This window comes from Tamandua tetradactyla, chromosome 8 (assembly GCF_023851605.1).
Source record: "Tamandua tetradactyla isolate mTamTet1 chromosome 8, mTamTet1.pri, whole genome shotgun sequence".
Classification (NCBI taxonomy): domain Eukaryota; kingdom Metazoa; phylum Chordata; class Mammalia; order Pilosa; family Myrmecophagidae; genus Tamandua; species Tamandua tetradactyla.
The window spans coordinates 102,504,609-102,526,168 of NC_135334.1; the positions used below are offsets into that span (position 1 = coordinate 102,504,609).

The 21,560-nt window shown below is 36.5% G+C and overlaps 1 protein-coding gene across 4 annotated transcripts in view; it reads right to left on the reverse strand.

The window, feature by feature from the left end:
• The window catches only part of SLC5A12 (solute carrier family 5 member 12), a 54,552-nt gene extending 33,274 nt beyond the window's left edge, over positions 1 to 21,278 (reverse strand). For 3 of the 4 annotated variants that reach the window (XR_013156875.1, XM_077114260.1, XM_077114259.1), the window contains exons 1-4: positions 20,608 to 21,278; positions 9,768 to 9,833; positions 8,472 to 8,523; positions 7,553 to 7,620 (exon numbers count right to left, since the gene is read on the reverse strand). Coding sequence is in view for 3 of the 4 variants with exons in the window: in XM_077114260.1 (XP_076970375.1) it covers positions 7,553 to 7,620; positions 8,472 to 8,523; positions 9,768 to 9,833; positions 20,608 to 20,955 (534 nt within the window). In the remaining variant the exon portion in view is untranslated. The remainder of the gene's footprint in view (positions 1 to 7,552; positions 7,621 to 8,471; positions 8,524 to 9,767; positions 9,834 to 20,607) is intronic. The other variant, XM_077114261.1, reaches the window with a different exon arrangement.
• Between the last annotated feature and the right edge of the window lie 282 nt (positions 21,279 to 21,560).

Sequence of the window (21,560 nt, forward strand, 5' to 3'; positions counted from 1 at the left end):
AAAAGCTAGAGCAGTGGTTATCGAGCCTGCCTCTTTAGAATCTCCGGGGAAACTTTAGAAAAAGAATAATGTCAGAGTTCCAATCCCACAAAGTTTGAGTTAATTAGAGTCTGAGTTGGGGTACAAGCCTCAGTGTTTTTAGAAAGTTACCCAGGCGATTCTAATGTACAATCTGCATTGAGAACCACTGGACAAGAAAGTAGTAAAGAAAGATACTGCTGCAGGAATCCAGGTCCAGCAGCCCTTGGAAACATGGGAAATGTGGGATGAACAAATTGGGAAGGATTAAGTGAAGTAATATATATATATACATAGCTCTGAAAATGAATAAGCACTATATAAATAGGAGATTATACTTTTAACATTGAATAATAGAATTATTATCCCCTGTACTCCCTCAGAGTGTCAGAAACATCTGTGGAAAGATGACAGGCTTCAACTTCATCTTAAGATGAAAGAAGATTTCAGGGTTGTCCTATCATCTTTTTTTTTTGTAATTAAAATTAAATTTCAGTTTAGAAAATAGGCATCAAAGACTTGGCTAGAAGCATTATCTTTGTATTATCTGTTCAAATCATCATCTGAGGTATAATAAATTCCTTACCTCCAGCTACCCAGAGTGCTATCATGGTTTCCTTTAAAGGCATTAAAGCCCTCAAAACCCAATAGCTTCCACCATCAGATTTTAGTGACATGAAAACCAAATGTCAAGGACCTCAGATTTCAGAACCTGCTTGGCATTAGGTATGCAAAATCTGCATAAAGCTGAACTTCAGCTACATGTGGGGCAAAAAAGAAACTTTATCGATTATTCATCAAAAGACAGATTATACCCACTTCTCTGATTCCATGATTCCTTTATCCGGCAGGAATCACATACACACAACTGGGCACAACTGATCTTCCATAACCCTGATAGTGCCTTGCAGTGTCAAATTTAAACGGTTTGTGTTCCAGTATAGTGTTCACCTCCCTAGACAGCAAATCTTGGGTCACTTAGCGATTTTCTTAATCTCTTCCAATGCTTATCTTAGATATTTTATGCATCCACGTGCATGTCAGAGTAAAGAGATCATATTATGAGCAAAGTTGTTAGGTAAATAAGCTACCATTTTAGAAACAATGAAGCCTGGATAGTAATGAGACAGAATAGTAGTGAAAAGAGATGAGATGAGTAGGTTTACTTCACATCATGAAAGATTCTCAACAGTAGGCTTAAGAGTTTATCATTTATCCTATGATCAATGGGAAGCAAGAAGAGAATTAGGTTGAAGAAATGGAAGTTTTAAAAGAGAACAGAGGCATGCAGGGTGGAGGGAACAAGAAGAGACTGGAACCACTCAAATGATTTAGGAGGTCGTAAAATTAATTTTTAGTTTATTATAATTATTTAAATATCTGGACTTCTGACATCTGACTTTTTAAATTCTATTTTTCCTACTTTTTCAATGCTTTTTCCTCTTTACTTGCTTAGATCAGTTCAGGTGCTTCTTTTTAATACTCCATTTTTCCATTACAACTGTTTTCTTTTAATGAGTCCCCTTGAAATTTTAGCATTTTTAATTTAGAGTCTAAATTTACAACTCTTAAGATTATCCTCAACAATTCAAGGATTATAGAATCTTTAATTCTGATTACTCTCTTCCTTACTTACATGCTACTGCTGTACAATTTGGGGGTTCTCTTTCTTAAACCCTAAACTTATACTTTATAATGAAAACTATGATATAAAGTACCAACAATAGTTTGACTTGGCTTACTAAATGTTTACCATTTTACTTTCTTATCATTACTTCTTGAGCATGAGCTTGTCCTGTTGTGATCATTTTCCTCTTTCCCTGATTATTCTCAGGGGAAGAACTGTTGGTGGTAAATTCTCTCCATTCTTGAAACTCAATTCTAGCAAGAAAGTTTTGCTGAATACACAATTATAGGTTGACAATTGTTTTCCTTCATGCTTTGAAGATGATTCATTGTTTAGTGGATTCCCTTGTTCTGCTAAAAAGTCTACTATCAGTGTCCCTTTGTAGATATTTATCTCTCTTCCTATTTTGCTCTTTTTCAGGCCATCTCTTTGTATTTGCTGTCATGTGAGTCCACTAATATGTATAAATACAGACTAATTTTGTGTTATCATTTTAGGTTGCATTTTGTAAATGTGTAGGTTCTTGTAGCTGTTCTGAAAAAAATTCAAGTTGTAATTTTTTTAAATAATTTCCTCTTCTCAAATCTTCCTGTATGCTATTCTGAGACTCTAATTAGACATAATTAGACTTTCTCATTTTGTTCTTATCTCATTTTGCAATCTCTTTTTCTCTCTATTATATTTTAGGATATTTCTTCAGATATCTTCCAATATACTGAATGTTTCTTCAGGGGCATCTAATCTGCTGTTTATTAAAGTCATTAAATTGTGTCATCATTCATGATGGATACTCATCATTTTAATCATATCCCTTATTTTTTAAAATAGTTCATACAAAGCTCTTCTTCATTCTGTATCTTGTAATACAATAGGCAATACAATATATAGTCCTTAAGAGTCTTAATCTCGGTTGTTTTGCTGATCCTCACAGTGCCTTGTCACTTCATGTACCTGGTGATCTTTAATTCTGAGTTCATTGTTAGGTCTTAATCAGTAGGAATACCACTCTTCTTCAGTTCTTGAGAGGATTTGCACCTCTTTTCCTTGCATGAGCACAAATGTACCAATTACACTAGAACCACTTCAACTCCCCTCAGTGGTCATCGCTTAATGTGAAAATTTCAGACTCAGCTACCTTGTGATGCCACTGGCCCAAATTTTAATATCCCAATAGGCATACTATTACTGGGACAACCTTATCCTTCCTCTCTATACCACCCACTTCTTTCAAATACCAGCCCTAATAATTCATATTTAAATTTTATCTTGCGTTATATTATTTTGTTGCTCTATTTCCAGGGGGATGGTTTCCTGGGAGATTTTGCAATTCCAGTAATACATCAAAAAGTTATTATATAGAGGTCCAGATAAAGCTGAACTGAATGTCAGAGAACAGATAGACAACAAATTCATCCAGAAAGAAAACCCTAAGTAAAATAAGTAAAAGCAATCTCCAGAATAAACTAATTAAGATAATGAACTGCCTAGACACCAGCAAAAAATAACAAATCACACTAGGAAATTTGAAGATATGGCCCAGTCAAAGGAACAAACCAACAATTCAAATGAGATACCGGAGTGGAACAATTAATTCACACTATATGAATAGACATGGAAAACCTCATCAAAAACTAAATCAATGAATTGAGGGAGGACATGAAGAAGACAAGGAATGAACAAAAAGAAGAAACTGAAAGTCTGAAAACACAAATCACAGAACTTATGGGAATGAAAGACACAGTAGAAGAGATGAAAAAAACAATGGAAACCTACGATGGTAGAATTTGAGAGACAGAACATAGGATTAGTGATCTGGAGGATGGAACATCTGAAATCTGGCAAGAAAAAGAAAACATAGGGAAAAAATGGAAAAATATGAGTAGGGACTCAGGGAATTGAAGGACAATATGAAGCGCATGAATATACATGTTATGGGTATCCCAGAAGGAGAAGAAAAGGGAAAAGGAGGAGAAAAACTAATGGAGGAAATTATCACTGAAAATTTCCCAACTCTTATGAAAGACTTAAAATTACAGATCCAAGAAGTGCAGCGTACTCCAAAGAGAATGATCCAAATAGACATACTCCAAGACATTTACTAATCAGAATGTCTGAGATTAAAGAGAAAGAGAGAATCTTGAAAGCAGCAAGAGAAAAGCTATCCGTCACATACAAGGGAAACCCCATACGACTGTGTGCAGATCTCTCAGCAGAAACATGGAGGCAAGAAGACAGTGGGATGATATATTTAAACTATTAAAAGAGAAAAACTGCCAACCAAGAATTCTATATCCAGCAAAATTATCCTTCAGAAATGAGGGAGAAATTAAAACATGTTCAGACAAAAATCACTGAGAGAATTTGTGACCAAGAGACCAGCTCTGCAAGAAATACTCAAGGGAGCACTAGAGACAGATACGAAGACAGAAGAGAGAGGTGTGGAGAAGAGTGTAGAAAGGAAGACTATGAGTAAAGGTAAATAGAAGGAAAATTAGATATGACATATAAAACCCAGAAGGCAAAATAGTAGAAGAAAGTACTACCCATGCAGTAATAACACTGAATGTTAATGGATTAAACTCTCCAATCAAAAGACACAGTCTGGCAGAATGGATTAAAAAACAGGACCCATCTATATGCTGTTTATACTCAAAGGACATTAGGGCAAGGACACAAATGGACATTAACACACCAATGTTTATAGCAGCATTATTTACAATTGCCAAGAGATGGAAGCAGCCAAAATGCCCATCAATAGACAGTTGGCTAAACAAACTGTGGCATTTACATAAGATGGAATATTATGCAGCTGTAAGACAGAATAAAGTTATGAAGTATGTAACAATATGAATGGACCTTAAGGACATTTTGCTGAGTGTGATTAGCCAGAAACAAAAGGACAAATACTGTTTGTCTCACTGATATGAACTGACATTAGTGAATAAACTTGGAATATTTCGTTGGTAACAGAGACCATCAGGAGATAGAAATAGGGTAAGATATTGGGTAATTGGAGCTGAAGGGATACAGATTGTGCAACAGGACTGAATATAAAAACTCAGAAATGGACAGCACAATATTACCTCACTGTAATACAATTATGCTAAAACACTGAATGAAGCTGAATATGAAAATGATAGAGGGAGGAGGGCTGGGGCATAAATGAAATCACAAAGAAAGATAGACGATAAAGATTGAGATGGTATAATCTGGGAATGCCTAGAGTGTATAATGATAGTGACTAAATGTACAAATTTAAAAAATGTTTTTGCATGAGGAAGAACAAAAGAATGTCATTATTGCAGTGTGCTGAAAATAGATGGTACTTAATATTTTAAAATTTCAACTAATGTGTGAGACTAAAGCAAAAAATGTTTATTTGGTACAAATTTATACTTTGACTAGTGCATCTCCTAATATAACTTATGTAGATAGTTGGTTGAACACCTTCAATACATGGAACTTTGTATAGGACATGAGATTTTGTTGGTTTGTCCAGGTAATGCCCTGATGAATCCCAGAGTGACTTGATCAGTGAGTGGAAAAGTATTTGCAAAGTCCCCTTCAGGGAATGGTGAGTACGGGAAAAACTCAACTTCCCCAAGTTGAATTCTTGATATTCTCACAAGCAGTGTGGGCAACCAGAGCTATAGACTGAGCCCCCAGTCTTGGGGTTTGTTCATATGAAACTTAACCCCAAAGGGGATAGGTCAAGCCTACTTAAAATTAGGCTTAAGAGTCACCCCCAGGAGGACCTTTTTTGTTGCTCAGATGTGGCCTCTCTCTCCAGCCAACACAGCAAGCAGACTCACCACCCTCCCCCTGTCTACGTGGGACATGACTCCCAGGGGTGTGGATCTTCCTGGCAACGTGGGACAGAAATCCCAGAATGAGCTGAGATTCAGCATCAAAGGATTGAGAAAAACTCTAGAATGAGCTGAGACCCAGCATCAAGGGATTGAGAAAACCTTCTCAACCAAAGCGGGGAAGACTGAAATGAGACAGTGTCAATGGCTGAGAGATTCCAAACAGAGTCAAGAGGTTATCCTGGAGGTTATTCTTAGGCATTGAGTAGATATCACCTTGTTACCAAGATGTAGTGGAGAGGCTGGAGCGAACTGCCTGAAAATATAGAGCTGTGTTCCAGTAGCCATGTTTCTTGATGATGATTGAATAATGATATAGTTTTCACAATGTGACTGTGTGATTGTGAAAACCTTGTGTCTGATGCTTCTTTTATCTGCCTTATCAACAGATGAGTAAAACATATGGAATAAAAATAAATAATAGGGGGAACAAATGTTAAAATAAATTCAGTTTGAAATGCTAGTGATAAATGAAAGTGAGGGATAAGGGGTATGGTATGTATAATCTTTTTTTCTCTCTCTGTTATCATTTCATTTCTTTTTCTGTTTTCTTTTTATTTCTTTTTCTGAACTGATGCAAATGTTCTAAGAAATGATGAATATGCAACTATGTGATGATATTGAGAATTACTGATTATATATGTAGAACAGAATGATATGTTAATGTTTTTGTTTGTTTGTTCTTAATTTTTTAAATTAATAAACAAATTTAAAAATAAAAAAAAATTTTTAAAAACCCTTGTGCCAAACAATTGGGGACACATTTCTCACTTGAGCACATCCATGCTTGTCCCTTGAGCATGTACTTTCTTTTCCTCTTCAATAAACTCTATCACTTGCTTATAAAAAAAAAAAGTTATTATAGCCAAATATCTAGTCCTTCTATATGAAGCTACCTCTGACCAACTAACCTATCATAGGTTGCCAGGGATGGAAGGGTCAGGGGTCTTTTTTTTCTTTGCATGGGTGGGCACTGGCACTGGGAATCGAACCCAGGTCTCTCGCATGGGAGGTGAGAACTCTGTCTGCTGAGCCACTGTGGCCCACCTGTCAGTTGCCTATTTTGAAACTTATGTGGGAGGAAGTGTGTGTCTGGAATAGAATCGTGGTAGTGAGATTGCAATGAAAGAAAACTGAAGATGAACGTTGTCAGAGCAAATAAATGGTGGGATTTTCGCAAGCATGAGAAAAAAGAGACAAAGTTTTAAAAGTTTTATTTATCATGATATCTGTCACAAAGAATATGTGAAATGCCTATAATGCCAAAATACATGGATGCCCTTCTATATGATAATATATTAACTTTTCTTCTCTGCAAAGGGAGAAAGAGACTTCAGCTGTCTGAGAAGCATTGTTACACTTTTAACTGGTTAATTATAGCCCCTACCTGGTGCTATTGACTCAGAAGAGTAAAGATTTCAGTTTCAGAACCTGGCAATTAATAGGTGCTCAATGAAGATTTGTTGAATTAAACTAATTGTAGCAATTATTATACCCACCTGTTGCCAAAATCACCCAGTCTCCTTGATTGAAAACTGAGCATGTATAGAGCCAAATGGTAAATGTAATCCAAATTTATCCACCGTTAACAGACAAAAACAAGCTGTAGAATTCTCAAGGTTATAAATACCAGTTATGCTTGCTCTCACACATATGGGTCTTGTATCTCTTAACCAGCAGACTGTGAAATATAAATGATGCCTGTGGTTTATAGCTACCAGTAATGAGTGAACTTTTTTTTTCTCAGGAGTCACAAAAGATCACCTATCCTGTATGGAAGGTATTTCTTTTATTAAATCTTCTTTTAGCCATGACTTTCTTGAATGAGCTCAGAGCCCATGTTCTTTTAGTGGTTGATACTAACATCATTTTAAATAAACATTAGCACCTTCCTTAGGAAACAATGACAGATAAACCAACATACCTCTATTTAATTTGGAAGTAACAATTTCTACTATAATTAGACGCCCTGTGTTGGAGATTTGCCCTTATCCCATTTTTGGAGGTAGAGCTCAGTATTTTTTCACAGCTGAATACATACCAGGGTACAGTAGAATGTGCAAACAATTCCTGTTGCAAACACAGAGCCCCAGAGATCAAACCCAGTCACTATGAAAGGAGAAAAAAAATATTAAAAGATATTTCTCTAAGGAGAAAAAGAAAAGGACTTATGGGGCAAAAGTCATAATTTTTTCGCCAGTGTTCTTTTAGTAGTAAAGGGAAATCAATTTAGAGTTGTCTCTCATGGGATTTTCTCACCTCTGGTAAAGATTATTTCATTACATTATTATGCCCCAAAGTCCATAAATTTCATATAATGTTGAAAGTCAGTTTTTTCCTCCTAAGAGTCTGTAGCTTCAGGTCCTTGTCTAATTGTTTTTATCTTAGTGACATTAGTTCCAGTACTTTGAAACCACCTAAACATCAGCCATGAATTAATATTTCTCAAACTAAACACATAGCAAACAGTTACATTGGATTTCAGGGGCTTTCAATATTACGGTATCACTGTGAAATTCATTTTTACCTTTTCTTTTCCTTTTTGTTTCTAGGATTTTATTCTTTTGAAAATTTCAACTATAAATCTTAAAATAATGACTACAAGCACTTTTAAACCTTGAACTCAGATCACCTACTTCAGGTACTCATTGAGAAAGGACCACATATCCTAGATAATCTTACTTTGCTATTGTGCGTGTGTAATACCAGAACTGCCAGGATCTCAGAAACTAAAATCCAAAAACAAACAAAAAATCAAACTGGGTGTTTAGAAACATGTTGGGGAGAAAAATTCAGTAGCCCATTGTTTGCATTATTGTCAATGTCCAACAAAATTTTACAACTTTATGTAGTGACTGCCTTAGTAAGTCACAATGCTTAACTACGGAAATGCCTTCCATCGAGTGTATTTTATGAACAAGATGAGAAGTCAGGTGTGAGGGCGGTGGGGTGTGCCTCACCTTGGTTGAGTGCCAGAGCAGGTGCATACACCACCACGCCTGTGTAGAGAATCTGGTGGAGAAGCAGGAACCGGGTGAGCAGTGAGAAGAGAGACTATGGAAAGAAAAGCTGCGTAGAAAGCATTTTATTGACCTTAAAGATGCATTTCCTTCAAGTTGTATGACAACCATTGTGTTCCCGTCCACTCCAATTTTAAGTCCTTGGCCACTGTAACTGATTTCTAGAGGGTAGTCTGAGCGTTATATGGGGGAAGAGGGCTAGATATTTAAGGTGGCGGCCAGCATTGAGACTCTGTGACTAGATTTGTTTATATTTCTAAAGGATCTAAAAATGGATTCAAAGATGTTTTTTATTCAGCCTCCATGTACCCACTTCTCCCACATATGCGTCACAATAGGTTCTCTGTTAACTTCATGAGACGCTTTATTGAGGAACATAAGCACATTTTAGCTATTTACTAAAAAAGGGATTTTATAGTGGAAATAGAAACAATCTGTGAAGAAAGAATATTGTGCTTCTAATCACATGGCAGATCTCCACAAAGAGTGCACCTTCTGACTCTCAGAATTACAACACCTACAGTGATGAAAATGAATTCAGTTCCCATTTTGTTTTAAATGGAATCCCAACAACTAAAGATTCATCTGAAGATTTTAAAAAGCAAATAACCGTTGGCAGGTCAAGGAACATTGTCTCCTTCCTACTTTTTCACCTAAATCCTTCACACAGTGAGTGGGGATTTTGAGTAAAAAGAGGGAATAAGGTGATCTTCTAGCAGAAAGCACTTGGTGAGTAGCAGGAAGTGTAGTGATGGCATGCCATAGGGAAGCCTGGAGCAACCTGCAGGCACCTGGGAACCTGGGACATGGAAGAGGAATCCATCCAAGGCTTGGAGTACTGGTTTGGGAATATTTCAGCAAAATGGCTATTTTGGATTCACTTCAGTTAATTAGTAAAAGTAATTGTGAGACATCGGTTACAAATCTATTACATGTTCGAACAACCCATGTAGGTCAAAAAAGAATTTGAAATAAATTTTAGAAAAATGCTTGCTTTGTGCTTTTCTTTGTGGCTTATGATAGATATTATTATTTGTTTGTAAAGATCCAAAGCTATGGGGTCTGTGCAATGTAGACACCTCTCAGTGTAATGTCAATATTGCACATCTTGGAAGCACTATCCTTGGAAGAAAGTAGTTTCTTTTAATTGAATCAGTGATAATATTGCCCTCCCCCCACAAATGAACAAACCTGAATCCTGCAAACCAACCCTTTCCAAACTGCAGCCATCCTTACCGTCTGTACAATGTAGATGACTGTGGCTGCATAGCGGACTGGTTTGTTAAATCGTAGTTGCAAGTACTAGAAAGAACAGAAAGACATGCAAAGATCAGAGTCTTAGAGCAGATAGGGTTTTCTTTTTCTCGGTAATCTTCTCAGTTTAGTGCTTAGGGCTTGTAAGGTGATTTTAAACTATCTAACATTGGAAGCAGTAGAATAAAAAAATCATGGATTGTGCAAAGTCAAAAGTGTATAAAAACTCCCCAATTCTTGTTTAAGCTTTTCATAATGGTCTGAGAAGATGAGTTTGTACGTGAATGAAAATCCTGGTCTTCAGATTTGCTGCCCGTGGGTCTTTTCACTGGACATATAAAACCATTGTTTATTGCGTATCCCCACTGCCATGATTTTAGCTCAGGCCTTCGTTCTCTCTCCTGGATTACTTCCAACTCCATGGAAACCACTTAATCAAAAGGTTCCACCCACAATTGGGTCTGTCACATCTCCATGGAAACACCTTAATCAAAAGATCTTACCAAACAACATTGAATCAGGAGTAAAAAACATGGCTTTTCTGGAGTACACAACATTTTCAAACCAGCACACTTCCTATTATTAGGATATTTGTGATTGTATTTAGGACCTACTTGTATATCCCATACCACACCTGCAGAGATGTTTTATTTTCCAAAAATGGGAACATAAGCAGACTCCAGGGATTAGAGTATGGATCCATTTTATTTAGTTAGTTAGTTTATATGCATTGGGGGAAGGGACTTCTTCAGCCTTCCATACTTACCTTCACTGAAACATGTAATCAGTGTTTGATTTTTATTCATTTTTATCTTACTCATTCATGAATTCATTCATTCGACTACCTGCCTTCTTCATTGTCTTCTGACATACAATGATGAATAAAGCTAGTATAGACCATGCCTTAGAGGATCTTACAGACATGAGAAAGCCAGCATTAATAAATATTAATACTAATAAAAATAAAATTGCAGTAGCATCTTGAGGAAGCAGAAATGAGGCAGCTACAATTTGGAACCTGGGTCAATCCTACTGTGCAACCTGGATGGGGCAGGAAGAGTTTAAAGAAAAAACTGAGACTAGAGGACTTTCAGGGAAGATGGCAGAGTAGGGAATTGCAGGGCTCCCTCTTCCTCTAAGAACAGCTAATGCACAGGCAGAAACTGTCAGAAACAACTTCTGGGTTTCTGGAGGTCAGGGAAGCACTGTGCAGTGCCCAGGGAAGAGCAGAATGAAGAGTTAGAGAAATAGTGGTGAAAAATGTGTAATTCACTCAGCTGAGGCTGCTGTTACACATCCCTCACTCTCAAAGCAAGCAGCCTTAGGTCTCATCCCTGTCTGGCTGCTGCAGACAGAGACAGACTTGCAAGCTTATTTTACCAAGAATGGGGAGCAGGGAGGGGAAAGGACACAGCTGAGTGCAGAAGACGGCTTTCATCCTATAATTTAGATGGCTGTTTCCCACTATTTTACCCACCAACCCAAGACAGGGGATAAAGTGTCGTTGTTTTGACCCTGCCTCTGATAGAGGCAGAGCTGGCAGACATTGAAAAACAGCCTTCTTAGAGATATAGAGAACAATTTACTGAAGAGCACCATCTACTGGGCAGGTCAGGAAAGTGCAGACTCAGGGAACTGAGAAAAAGACCTTTGGGAATCTTTCCTGATCTCCCTAGTGCCCTGTGGAACTGCTCTTAACCCCCTTCATGGGTCCTTGGCCCTATTTTGGTTGGCAAATACTGATAAACCAAAGTGTCAAAGAAGTGTCTTAACACAAAGCTAATCAACAACAAAAACTGCGGACAAAAGAGAGAAACTAATCTTCAGAGTAAACTCGTTAAGATTAGAAGATAGACATCAGCAAAAATTACAAGCCATACTAAGAAACAGGAAGATATGGCCTAGCCAAATGAACAAATTAGAAAGGCAGTTATACAGAATTTGGAACAACTAATCAAAGATGTTCAAACAAGTTCTCTTCATCAAGAAGATGAAGGCAAATATGGCTAAAGAGAAAAGGGATATTAAGAAGACACTGAGAGCATAAAGAAGAATTTGACAGTGTGAAAAGAAGCATAACAGAACTTATGGGAACAAAAGCCACAGTAGAAAGGATTAAAAATACTCTAAAGGCATACAACAGAGTTGAACAATTGATGAACTGTATGACAGGATATCTGAAATATCACAGACAGAACAGATAGAGAGAAAAATAGAAAGAATGGAGCAGGGTCTCGGGAAATTGAGTGACAGCATGAAATATGCAAACATACTTGTCATGAGTGTCACAGAAGGAGAAGAGAAGGAAAAAGAGACAGAAAGAATATTTGAGGAAAAGTAGCCAAAAATTTCCCAACTCTTCAGAAAGACATGAATACACATGCCAAGAAGCATAAAGAACTCCAAATACAAAAAGAAAAAAAAATCCTAATAGATCTACTCCAAGACATATACTAATCAGAATGTCAAATGCTGTAGATAAAGGAAGATCCTGAAAGCAGTAACAGAAAAGCAGTTTGTCACATAAAAGGAAACAAAATTAAGATTAAGTGTCAATTTTTCATCAGAAACTATGGAGACAAGAAGGCAGTGGTATGGTATAGTTAAGGTACTCAAAGAGAAAACTACCAGATAATAATTATTTACCTGGCAAGACTGTTTTCCAGAAATGAGAGGAAGTTTTAAATATCTTCAGATATATAGAAATAGAGAGATTTTGTTGACAAGAGACCAGCCCTGCCAGAAATACTGAAGGGAGTTCTTCAGGCTGAAAGGAAAAGACAGAAGAGAGGCTTAGAGGAGAATGTACTAAGGGTAACTGAAAACGTAAAAAGACAAAAAGAAGATGTGATATATAAAAACCAAAGGATAAAACGGTTGAGGTAAATACTGCCTTTACAGTAATAGTTTTGAATATTATTAGAGTAACCCCCCAATAATTGTGGATTGGCAGAGTGGATAAAAAAAAGTACATCCATCTAAATGTTGTCAACAAGAGACTCAAGGACACAAATAGGATGAAAGTGAAATGTTGAAAAAAGATATTCTATGCAAATAATAACCAAAAAAAGAGCTGGAGTTGTTCTACTAATATTAGGCAAAATAGACTTTAAATGCAAAACTGTTAGAAGAGATAAAAAAGGACACCATATACTTACTAAAAAGGGCATCCATTAAGCAGAAATAACAATCATAAATATTTATGCACTTAGCCACAGTACCCCAAAATTCATGAGGCAAAACTGGCAAAACCAAAGGGAGAAATCCACATGTCTACCATAATAAATGGAGACTTCACTAGTCCTTTTCTCATCAATAGATAGAACATCTAGACAGATGACCCAACTGTACACCTGGAGGAACTAGAAAAAAAAGCAGTAATCTAATTCCAAAGCAAACAGGAGGGAAAAAAGTAAGGATCAAAGCAGAAATAAATAAAACAGAGAATTAAAAAAAAACAATAGAGAATGAATAAAGTCAAAAGTTGGTCCTTTAAGAAGATCAATAAAATTGAAAAACCCTTAGCTAAACTGACAGAGAACAAAAGAAAGAAGACTCAAATAAATAAGATCAGAAATGAGAAGGTACAGCATTACTACTGACTCCATGGAAATAAAAAGGATCATAAGAGGATACTATGGACAAATTTATACCAACAAGTTAGACAACTTCAATGAAATGGACAAATTCTTAGAAACACGTGAACAACTTACACTAACTTTAGAAGAAATAAAAGCCCTCAGCAGACCAATTACTAGTAAAGAAATTGAATTAGTCATGAAAAACCTCCGAACAAATACAATCCCAGGACCAAATGGCTTCACAGGTGACTTCTTCCAGTCGTTCCAAGAAGAATTAATACAAATGCTGCTCAAACTTTTCCTAGATATTGAATAGAATGGAATATTACCTAAATCATTCTATGAAGCCAGCATCATCCTAATACCAAAGTCAGAGATATTACATGAAAAGAAAATTACAGACCAATTAATCAAATTAATATAGATGCAAAAATCCTTAACAAAATATTTGCAAATAGAATCCAATGGCACATTAAAAGAATAATTACAACAATTTTGACAGATGGAATCAAATTGAGAGCCAAGAAATAGCCTCTGACATCTATGGCCAAATGATTTTTTTACAAGGTTGCTAAGTCCACTCAATTGGAACAAAATAGTATTCAACAAATGTTTCTGAGAGAACTGGACATTCATATCCAAAGGATGAAAGGGACCCATCTCACACTTTATATGAAAAATAACTCGAAATGAATCAAAGATCAAAATGTTAAGAGCCAGGACCATAAAACTCCTAGAAGAAAATGTAGGGAAGCATCTTCAAGACCTGTGGCAGGTAATGGTTTCTTAAACTTTACACCCAAAGCACAGTCAACAAATGAATGCCACTATTGCAACATGTTAATAGAAGAGTGGTATATGGGGAAGATACACCTAATGCAAACTATGGACTATAGTTAATATTAATGTTTTAATGTTCTTTCATCAATTGCAACAACGTTACCACACCAATACTAAGTGTCAACAATATAAGGTGTAGTTTTTTTTCTTTATGGAGCAATGAAAATGTACTAAAATTGATTGTGGTGATGGATGCACAACTCTGAATATGCTGAGAGCCACTGAATGTACACTTTGGATGGATTGTATTAGTGTGAATATATCTCAAAAAAACTGCTTAAAAACAAAACAATTAATTTTTTTAATGTGAAGAACTGCAGCTGTGATGTGCACTGAGAAAAAAAGCTATGGGAACTTACTAAATAACAGAATTTGATTTACTGTCTGAGGTCAGGACAGGTTTCCTGAGTAAACATTCTAGAAGACACAAGAATGCATATTCCAGTGCATAATAAATATCCATCAAATTAAAAAATAATAATTTTACCTTTCAAAAAAGTAGCAAAATGACTTCAACTTCTGTAGCCTTTCTGAGACTGGTAGATATTTCTTGTCTAAACTTAAGAAAAATTCAATTATTTTTATAAAACCAGGGATTAAGGACTGATGTGGCCTTTTCCTTAAAAATTTAGAAAAGTATTAATATGGCTTAAGATAGATTCTTTTTGAAACCTTCCAAGGAACTTTTTTCACAGAATTGTGACTCAGTTTCATGCAGACCAACATTTACCCTCTCATCCTCCCAACTCTTCTCCCAGACTGCTAGGTAAAGGATCACTTTACTTTCAGACCCTCTTTCTCTTAATGATACATTCAGTAGACTGTGAGCCAGGGTACAGTTCAGTGAGTATGTGAGTTAGGGTACCAGATATTCTTACAGAAGTAGAGGAGTCAATGAGGATTCATAAGTCTTAAACATCACAGAATAGAAACAGCACACAACTTTTATGGTGAGGACAACTTGATAACCTCAAGCACAGAGCCTGTACTGTACTGAGACCTTAATGATTGCAGTACTCACTGTTGGGGCCATGCCAATAGCTTATCAGCACTTACTGTTCTAGTACATGTAGCCAGCATCATAATGCACCCATGATTGTCTGCTTTAGAGCTTCATGGGGTGCCATCATTGGCCTTTGACCAATGACTAAAAGGAGTTGAACAAAAATAACTCCATCTTCCTTTCTCTTGGTAGAACAACTCTGAAATATGTTCCATATTGTCTCCCAGGGTTATGGAACTCCAGTTGCTAACAGTGGAAACTTGCCCCAAAATGCACCTTTTTGTTGGCTTCCTTTCCTGCCATATCTTACTTTGCACTTGCCTACCTGTTGTATACTGAAATCACATCCTCCCAAAATGACATGCATTCAAATCCTTGTCTCAGGTTCTGCTTCTAGGGAATCCCAAAGAAAAACAGCAATATTTCTAGAAAATATGATGCAACTAGAAGCTTGGAAAAAATTCTTGTGCAATTTCTCTGGCTATTAGGATCCCTTTTGCCACTATGTAAAGAACCTAAGATAGCCTAGAGAAGAATGAGATCACATAGACCACAAACAGTTTTTTGCACATGAGACCCTCTAGACTGATGAGTCACTAGCCAACCCACCAGCTGATGGCAGTCACATGGTGATCCCAAATGAGGCCAGCAGAAGAACCGACCAGATCAGCCTACGCCAAATTGCTGATCCACAAAGTTGTGATCAAACGAAATTGTTGCTTCAAGAAATGTATTTTAGGATGGTACGTTATGCAGCAATAGATAACTGATAAAATAATTGGCAACAGAAATGCTATAACAAAGTCCAGAAATATGTGACCGGGTAGATATGAAATCAGGGAAAGCAACAGGGAAACTTGTTGCTGAAACATGGAAAAGCAGTCATGAGACTTCTACAGGAATCTGGAAAAAGTGAATGGGTTTTACTTCTCAGTTTAGTTCTACTAAATCCATTTAATTCAGTCAAACTAGAGAAATGGTGTGGAGAACAAGTTTGTGAAAAAAAGAACTTGACCCAAAGTAAGACTGAATTATTTTGAGCCTTGCCGCTATCTCACTTTGTGATCTTAACTTTTGGTTTCTCATCTGTGAAACAATAAGAGACTGTTCCCACTGAATAGTTCTAGATCTGAAAAACAATGTATTCTAATGGTCTCCTGTGATGAATATAAGGTATTACGCCAGACAAAAGTAAAAATAGAAGTTCAACAGAAAAAGTGCATGTTTCACACCTATTTTTCTTAAATACCAAAGGAAACATTTACCATCATTTGTTGGATTTTTTTCAAAATCTCAAGCCTGCACCAGCCACATTCCTTTTTCTGTTTCAGGAAATAATTTCAATCCCATACCCCATATCAAGTCAAGCCAAAATAGCAGGGATCCATCCTTTACTTCTCTCTTTCTCTCACATCCTACATTCAATTCATAAATGAATCTTGGTGCTTACCCCCAACTTTCAAAATATATCCAAGATCTGACTACTTGGCATTATTTTCTCTGTTCCCACTCTAATGCCATTATCTCTTGCCCAGATTACTGCAATAGCTTCCTAAACAGCCACCGTGCTTCAGTAGTCGAGCCCCTACATTCATTCTCAACGTGCAACTAGAATGATATTCTTACATCATGTCACTCCTCTGCCCATACCCTGGAATGACCCAGCACAACCAAAGTAAAACCCAATTCTTTCAGTGACCTAAAAGCAGTGGTTCTCAGCCCCATAGGACCTATATCTCCATTTTACAACAATTTTTTGTAACAACCTTTACTATGCTGAAATAATAATCTATGGCAATATTTTAGACTTATATTCCAATTTCAAATACATAGAATGACTACAATACCATAGCTATAATTTAAAGAAGAACTAAAAGGAAAGCAATTTACAAAAATATATATATATATAATCTATAAATTCTTAGGAACCACTCTGCAAGAAGACATAGTGAATCAGTAACTTGTGCATTATTATACCAAAAGAGTTTGGAGTAAAAAGCAAAAGTTTATAAGCCATTTAGCCCAAGAATTCCAAGAAAACTGAGAAAGCTGAAGTACTGGTAAAGATTAGAAGATAATGCTAGAAGATAAACTAGCATTAAGATCTTATGAATAATGACTTCAGAAAGAAAGAAATACCTAATTGAAATGGAGATAATATGATGAGAGTAATTATAAACTGTCCAAGTGGAGAGCATGAGAAGATATGATATTGCAAACAAGCTCAGCTTAATTTATAACTTGAGTGTGAGAACGATGCCCTATGTTTTGACATGGGACAGAGTAATGAGAAAGTAACACAGAGGGCATAAGTTCAATCTTGAAATTCCACTGCATATCAAGGCATCTCAGCTGGATACTGTTGCATAATATCCACCCCAAAACTCATTACATATTTCTTATTTCTCAGAATTCTGAGGATTATCTGAGTTTCCCTCTTTGGTTTCATCTGAGCTCTTATGTACCTACACTCGACTGGAAGATCGGCTGCTGGGAAGGTCCAAGGTGAACTTACTCTTATATCTGGCAAATGGTAATGGCTGCCGGCTAGAGTGACTCAGTTCTCCTCTTCCATGTGTCTCATGATCCAGTATGCTAAACCAGCTTCCCTACATAGCAGTATCAGAGCAGCATTCCAAGAGGGAAAAGGCAGAAACTACAAAACATCCTGAGGCCTTAGCTCCAAAAATCACACAATGTCACTTCTGCCAGTGGAATATCACATTCTACTGGCAAAGCAGGTCATAAGGTCAGCCCAGAGTCGTGGAATGGGGAGAACACTCCCCCTCTTCGTAGGAGTTGCTCAAAAGAATTTGTTGCTACATTTAAACTGCCAGCATCCATTGAGCTCATAGAACCTAAAGAAGCAGTGGGCATCTCTTTGGATTGATAACAGAGAATAGAGGGAAAACCAGAAAACAGAAATTCAAGACTCTGTGGAGAGATGGAATTGTATCAGTTTGGAGGGAATAACCAAAACAGTCAGGACAACAACAATAACAATACAAAATTCTTACACCATTTGCCTTTTTCCAAGACTTTTTGCATATAATACTGATTTACTCCTCACAGAAGCCCTTTGTGATAAATGCTTCTTTTATCTCCATTTTACACAGGGGAAGCTGGTACAGAGAAGTTAAGGAGTTTTCCCAAAGCCGTGCAGCTAGCAGTTCTCAGATCTGGATTTCAAAGTCAGGCAAATAGATCAGTCTAGATCCATGCTTTTAACCCCTAAGCCTTCCTGCCAATTTGGATAAACAAGAGGCAAGTTCAAGATAATCTCAAGATGCACTTTTCTACAAACTAAATATCTTATTAAAATTGTCCTAAAACTTTTTAAATATATAGAGGGAAAAAATAGTAAATATTTTTAAAATAGCTCTTTGTAAATTAGAGTCAATGAACTTCCTGCATTTCCTATGCCTATACTAATTTAATAACTAAAAAGCAGTCTCAAAAAAAAAAAAAAATGAAAGCAGTCTCAAATTTTCTCAGCTACACACTTTCAGTTGGCTTCACTGCTTTTATTGTAACTGAACCACTTTACCAACCTATCACAGCTAAGCATGTATTGAATAGCATATGTGATTTAGACACATTGGTCAAAATAAGTAAATTGTTTGGTATAAAAACAGTATACTTGCTTTATTTTAATTTCTGGAAAAAATTTACTTATTTTATGTGTGTAGAGCTTCTTATTTTAAAACATTAATATTATTACATTCTAAAGTACTACTAATTTATATTTGTAGTAGGTTTTGAGCGTGAAGACATTAAAAAATCATGCAGCATATGACTTTTTAATAATCATTAACTGTTCATGTGTATATTATGCATGCAAGATATCTGGTACCCCTAGCCCCTGCAGTGTGAACTCCAGTAGTGTCATCTGATCATCATGGAAATCAAAATGCCCCACAACTATCGCAAAAGTTTCCTCTGTGTAGTTCCCATCCAGCTAGAAAGGTTGTTATAAGAGCCAAATGAGGTAATATATGTAATACTTAGAGCAGTGCTTATCACAGTAAAATACACTGTGAAAATTTGTATTATTGTTGCCTTACATAGCATAGTTTTTGTTTGTTTGTTTCTGTCTCTCTTTCAATCACTTAGGTGATTATTTTTTAAAAGCACTGTTTTTATTAAATAATTCACACATACGTACATACATACAAAACTTAAACAATATTTTGGGGAGTCAAACCTTTATAGTTAAATGGAAAAACCTAAGACATATATTTTCAAAAGCACAGTGATGAAGAATGGAAATATGTATGTATTTTAGGGTAAGCATAAACTCAGTTATTTGCTTGTGATATTAAATCCCAGGGGATTTCATTAATAGCTGTTACATGACTCAATGCCTATTAGTTTCTTTTGGTGGAGAAAGGGGATTTATACTGGCTATTTGGGATCTGATCTTCTATGGAATCATATGTTTTATATATTCTATAAGTTTTGATTTGCCTAAATGGCTTATGAAGCCTAGAGTAATCCTTTATACTTGTTTAGTTTATAGAATTAAAAAAGAAAAAAAATGAGTGTCTCCTGCTGGATCTTAGCAGGGGTTTTTTTTTTGCATAAGGAAAATTAACATCATTTTCCTAGAAACTAATTTATTATCACATTTAAATACTGAACCTGCAAATTTACTTTTGGAGATGATGCTTTTATTGAGAATTATTGCAAAGTCAAAATATCACTGCTGTATTTTCCTCCCATGAAAATAATTTTCATGTTTGTATTACTTAACAATTCCTTCCCATTAAAAATGTCATGATTTTTCAAAAATATTACCATTTTCCCATTAAGAATTGGAGCTTAGTCATAATTTGTATGAAAGTGATTAGCTCTACTGTTTGATGGAACTGCCACTAAATAAGGATACAGACAAATAGGTTCCCAGGAGCTTTTGTCCACTATATAAGCATGCTTAACTCACATATCTGTATTTCAGCTTTCCTAACTGGAAAATTACCATGCTCAGAGTATACATTCCTCTTGCCTTTCATAACAATGATGTTAATAATAATAATAATGACAACAATAGCTCTCTTTTCTTGAGAATGTCCCACAAGCTAAGCAATGCATTAGGCATTTATATACAGATTCTCATTTAGTCATTGAAGCAGCCCTGTGGAATTGGTATCATTATTTCCATTCAACACATGGGGAAACAGGTGTGTTTATATCCAATGCTTAAGCTTTTTCCAGCAGCATTTTAATGGCTTTTCCATGATACATAATTGCCCAAAAATCAGTGAGCATTCTTCAACCACCAAGTGTTACTATGTGTATGATGCTCATTATTAGACGTTTAAAAAAGAATTTAGAAAGTGGCCAAGTGGAAAGAAAATAGCATCTCCCTTGTCTATAAAGAAGGAAGCAGTTCGCTTACCTCATATGTGCTGGTGATACCAGATCTGTAGAACACAGGCAGAAAGAGTTCTGATGTGAAGATGACGACAAATGCATACGCAATGAAGAAGACCAGGAAGGATGCCCCAAAGCGGTAGACGTCAGAAGGGGCTCCCAGGACAGTGACAGCTGACATGAAGCTGGCCGTCAGAGACAAGGCCACAGGGCCAAAGCTCATTTGCCTTCCCCCCACCAGGAACTCCCTAGAAGTTGCCTTTTTCCGCTCCTTAATGGCAAAAAACACCCCAATTCCAGAGGAGATGACAAAGAGGGCTGCAAATACAACATAATCCCAAACTGCAAAGCTCTTCAACTGTGGGCCATCCATGTTAGGAGGTATGGCACCAGATTTGGTTCAAACCGGTCTCAGGGAGGAGAGGTTTCCAAAAGCAAATCTCAGTACAGCAAATGTTTCACCAAGAGAAAAGTTTAAATCCCTGAAGAGAGGAATGGCCAGAGGCACTTGAATTGATCCTCAGACACCAGGTTGTGTTCAGTGATGATCTCAAAAGTTGACTGCAAAAGATAACCTGGTCATGGTGTTGGAACTAACAGGTAAGAACTTGAAATCTGACACTGACCAAAAGCTGTCTGTCCCTCTACTGAAGGACATGCCACGGAGAAGGAATTCAGATGTATTCTGAAACTAATAGCTGCTGGGGGTGGAACAGTCTTTGCAGATACCATGTTCTTTTATCTCCAAGATTTTTTTTAACTTAAGGTTAAACATTACTAGGAAACATGGAAGTGATGCAAGTTGACCAGCTCAGCATTTTTAATTAGTGAAGCAAAATCTGTAGAAAACATACAGTTCTCCCCTGCCATGCCGGAGACCCAGGTTTGATTCCTGGTGCTGCCCATGCCCAAAGAAAAGATAAAGAAAAGAAAAAGAAAATCTGTAAAAAGCAAGCACAGCCTTCAGCAGTGTCTTTC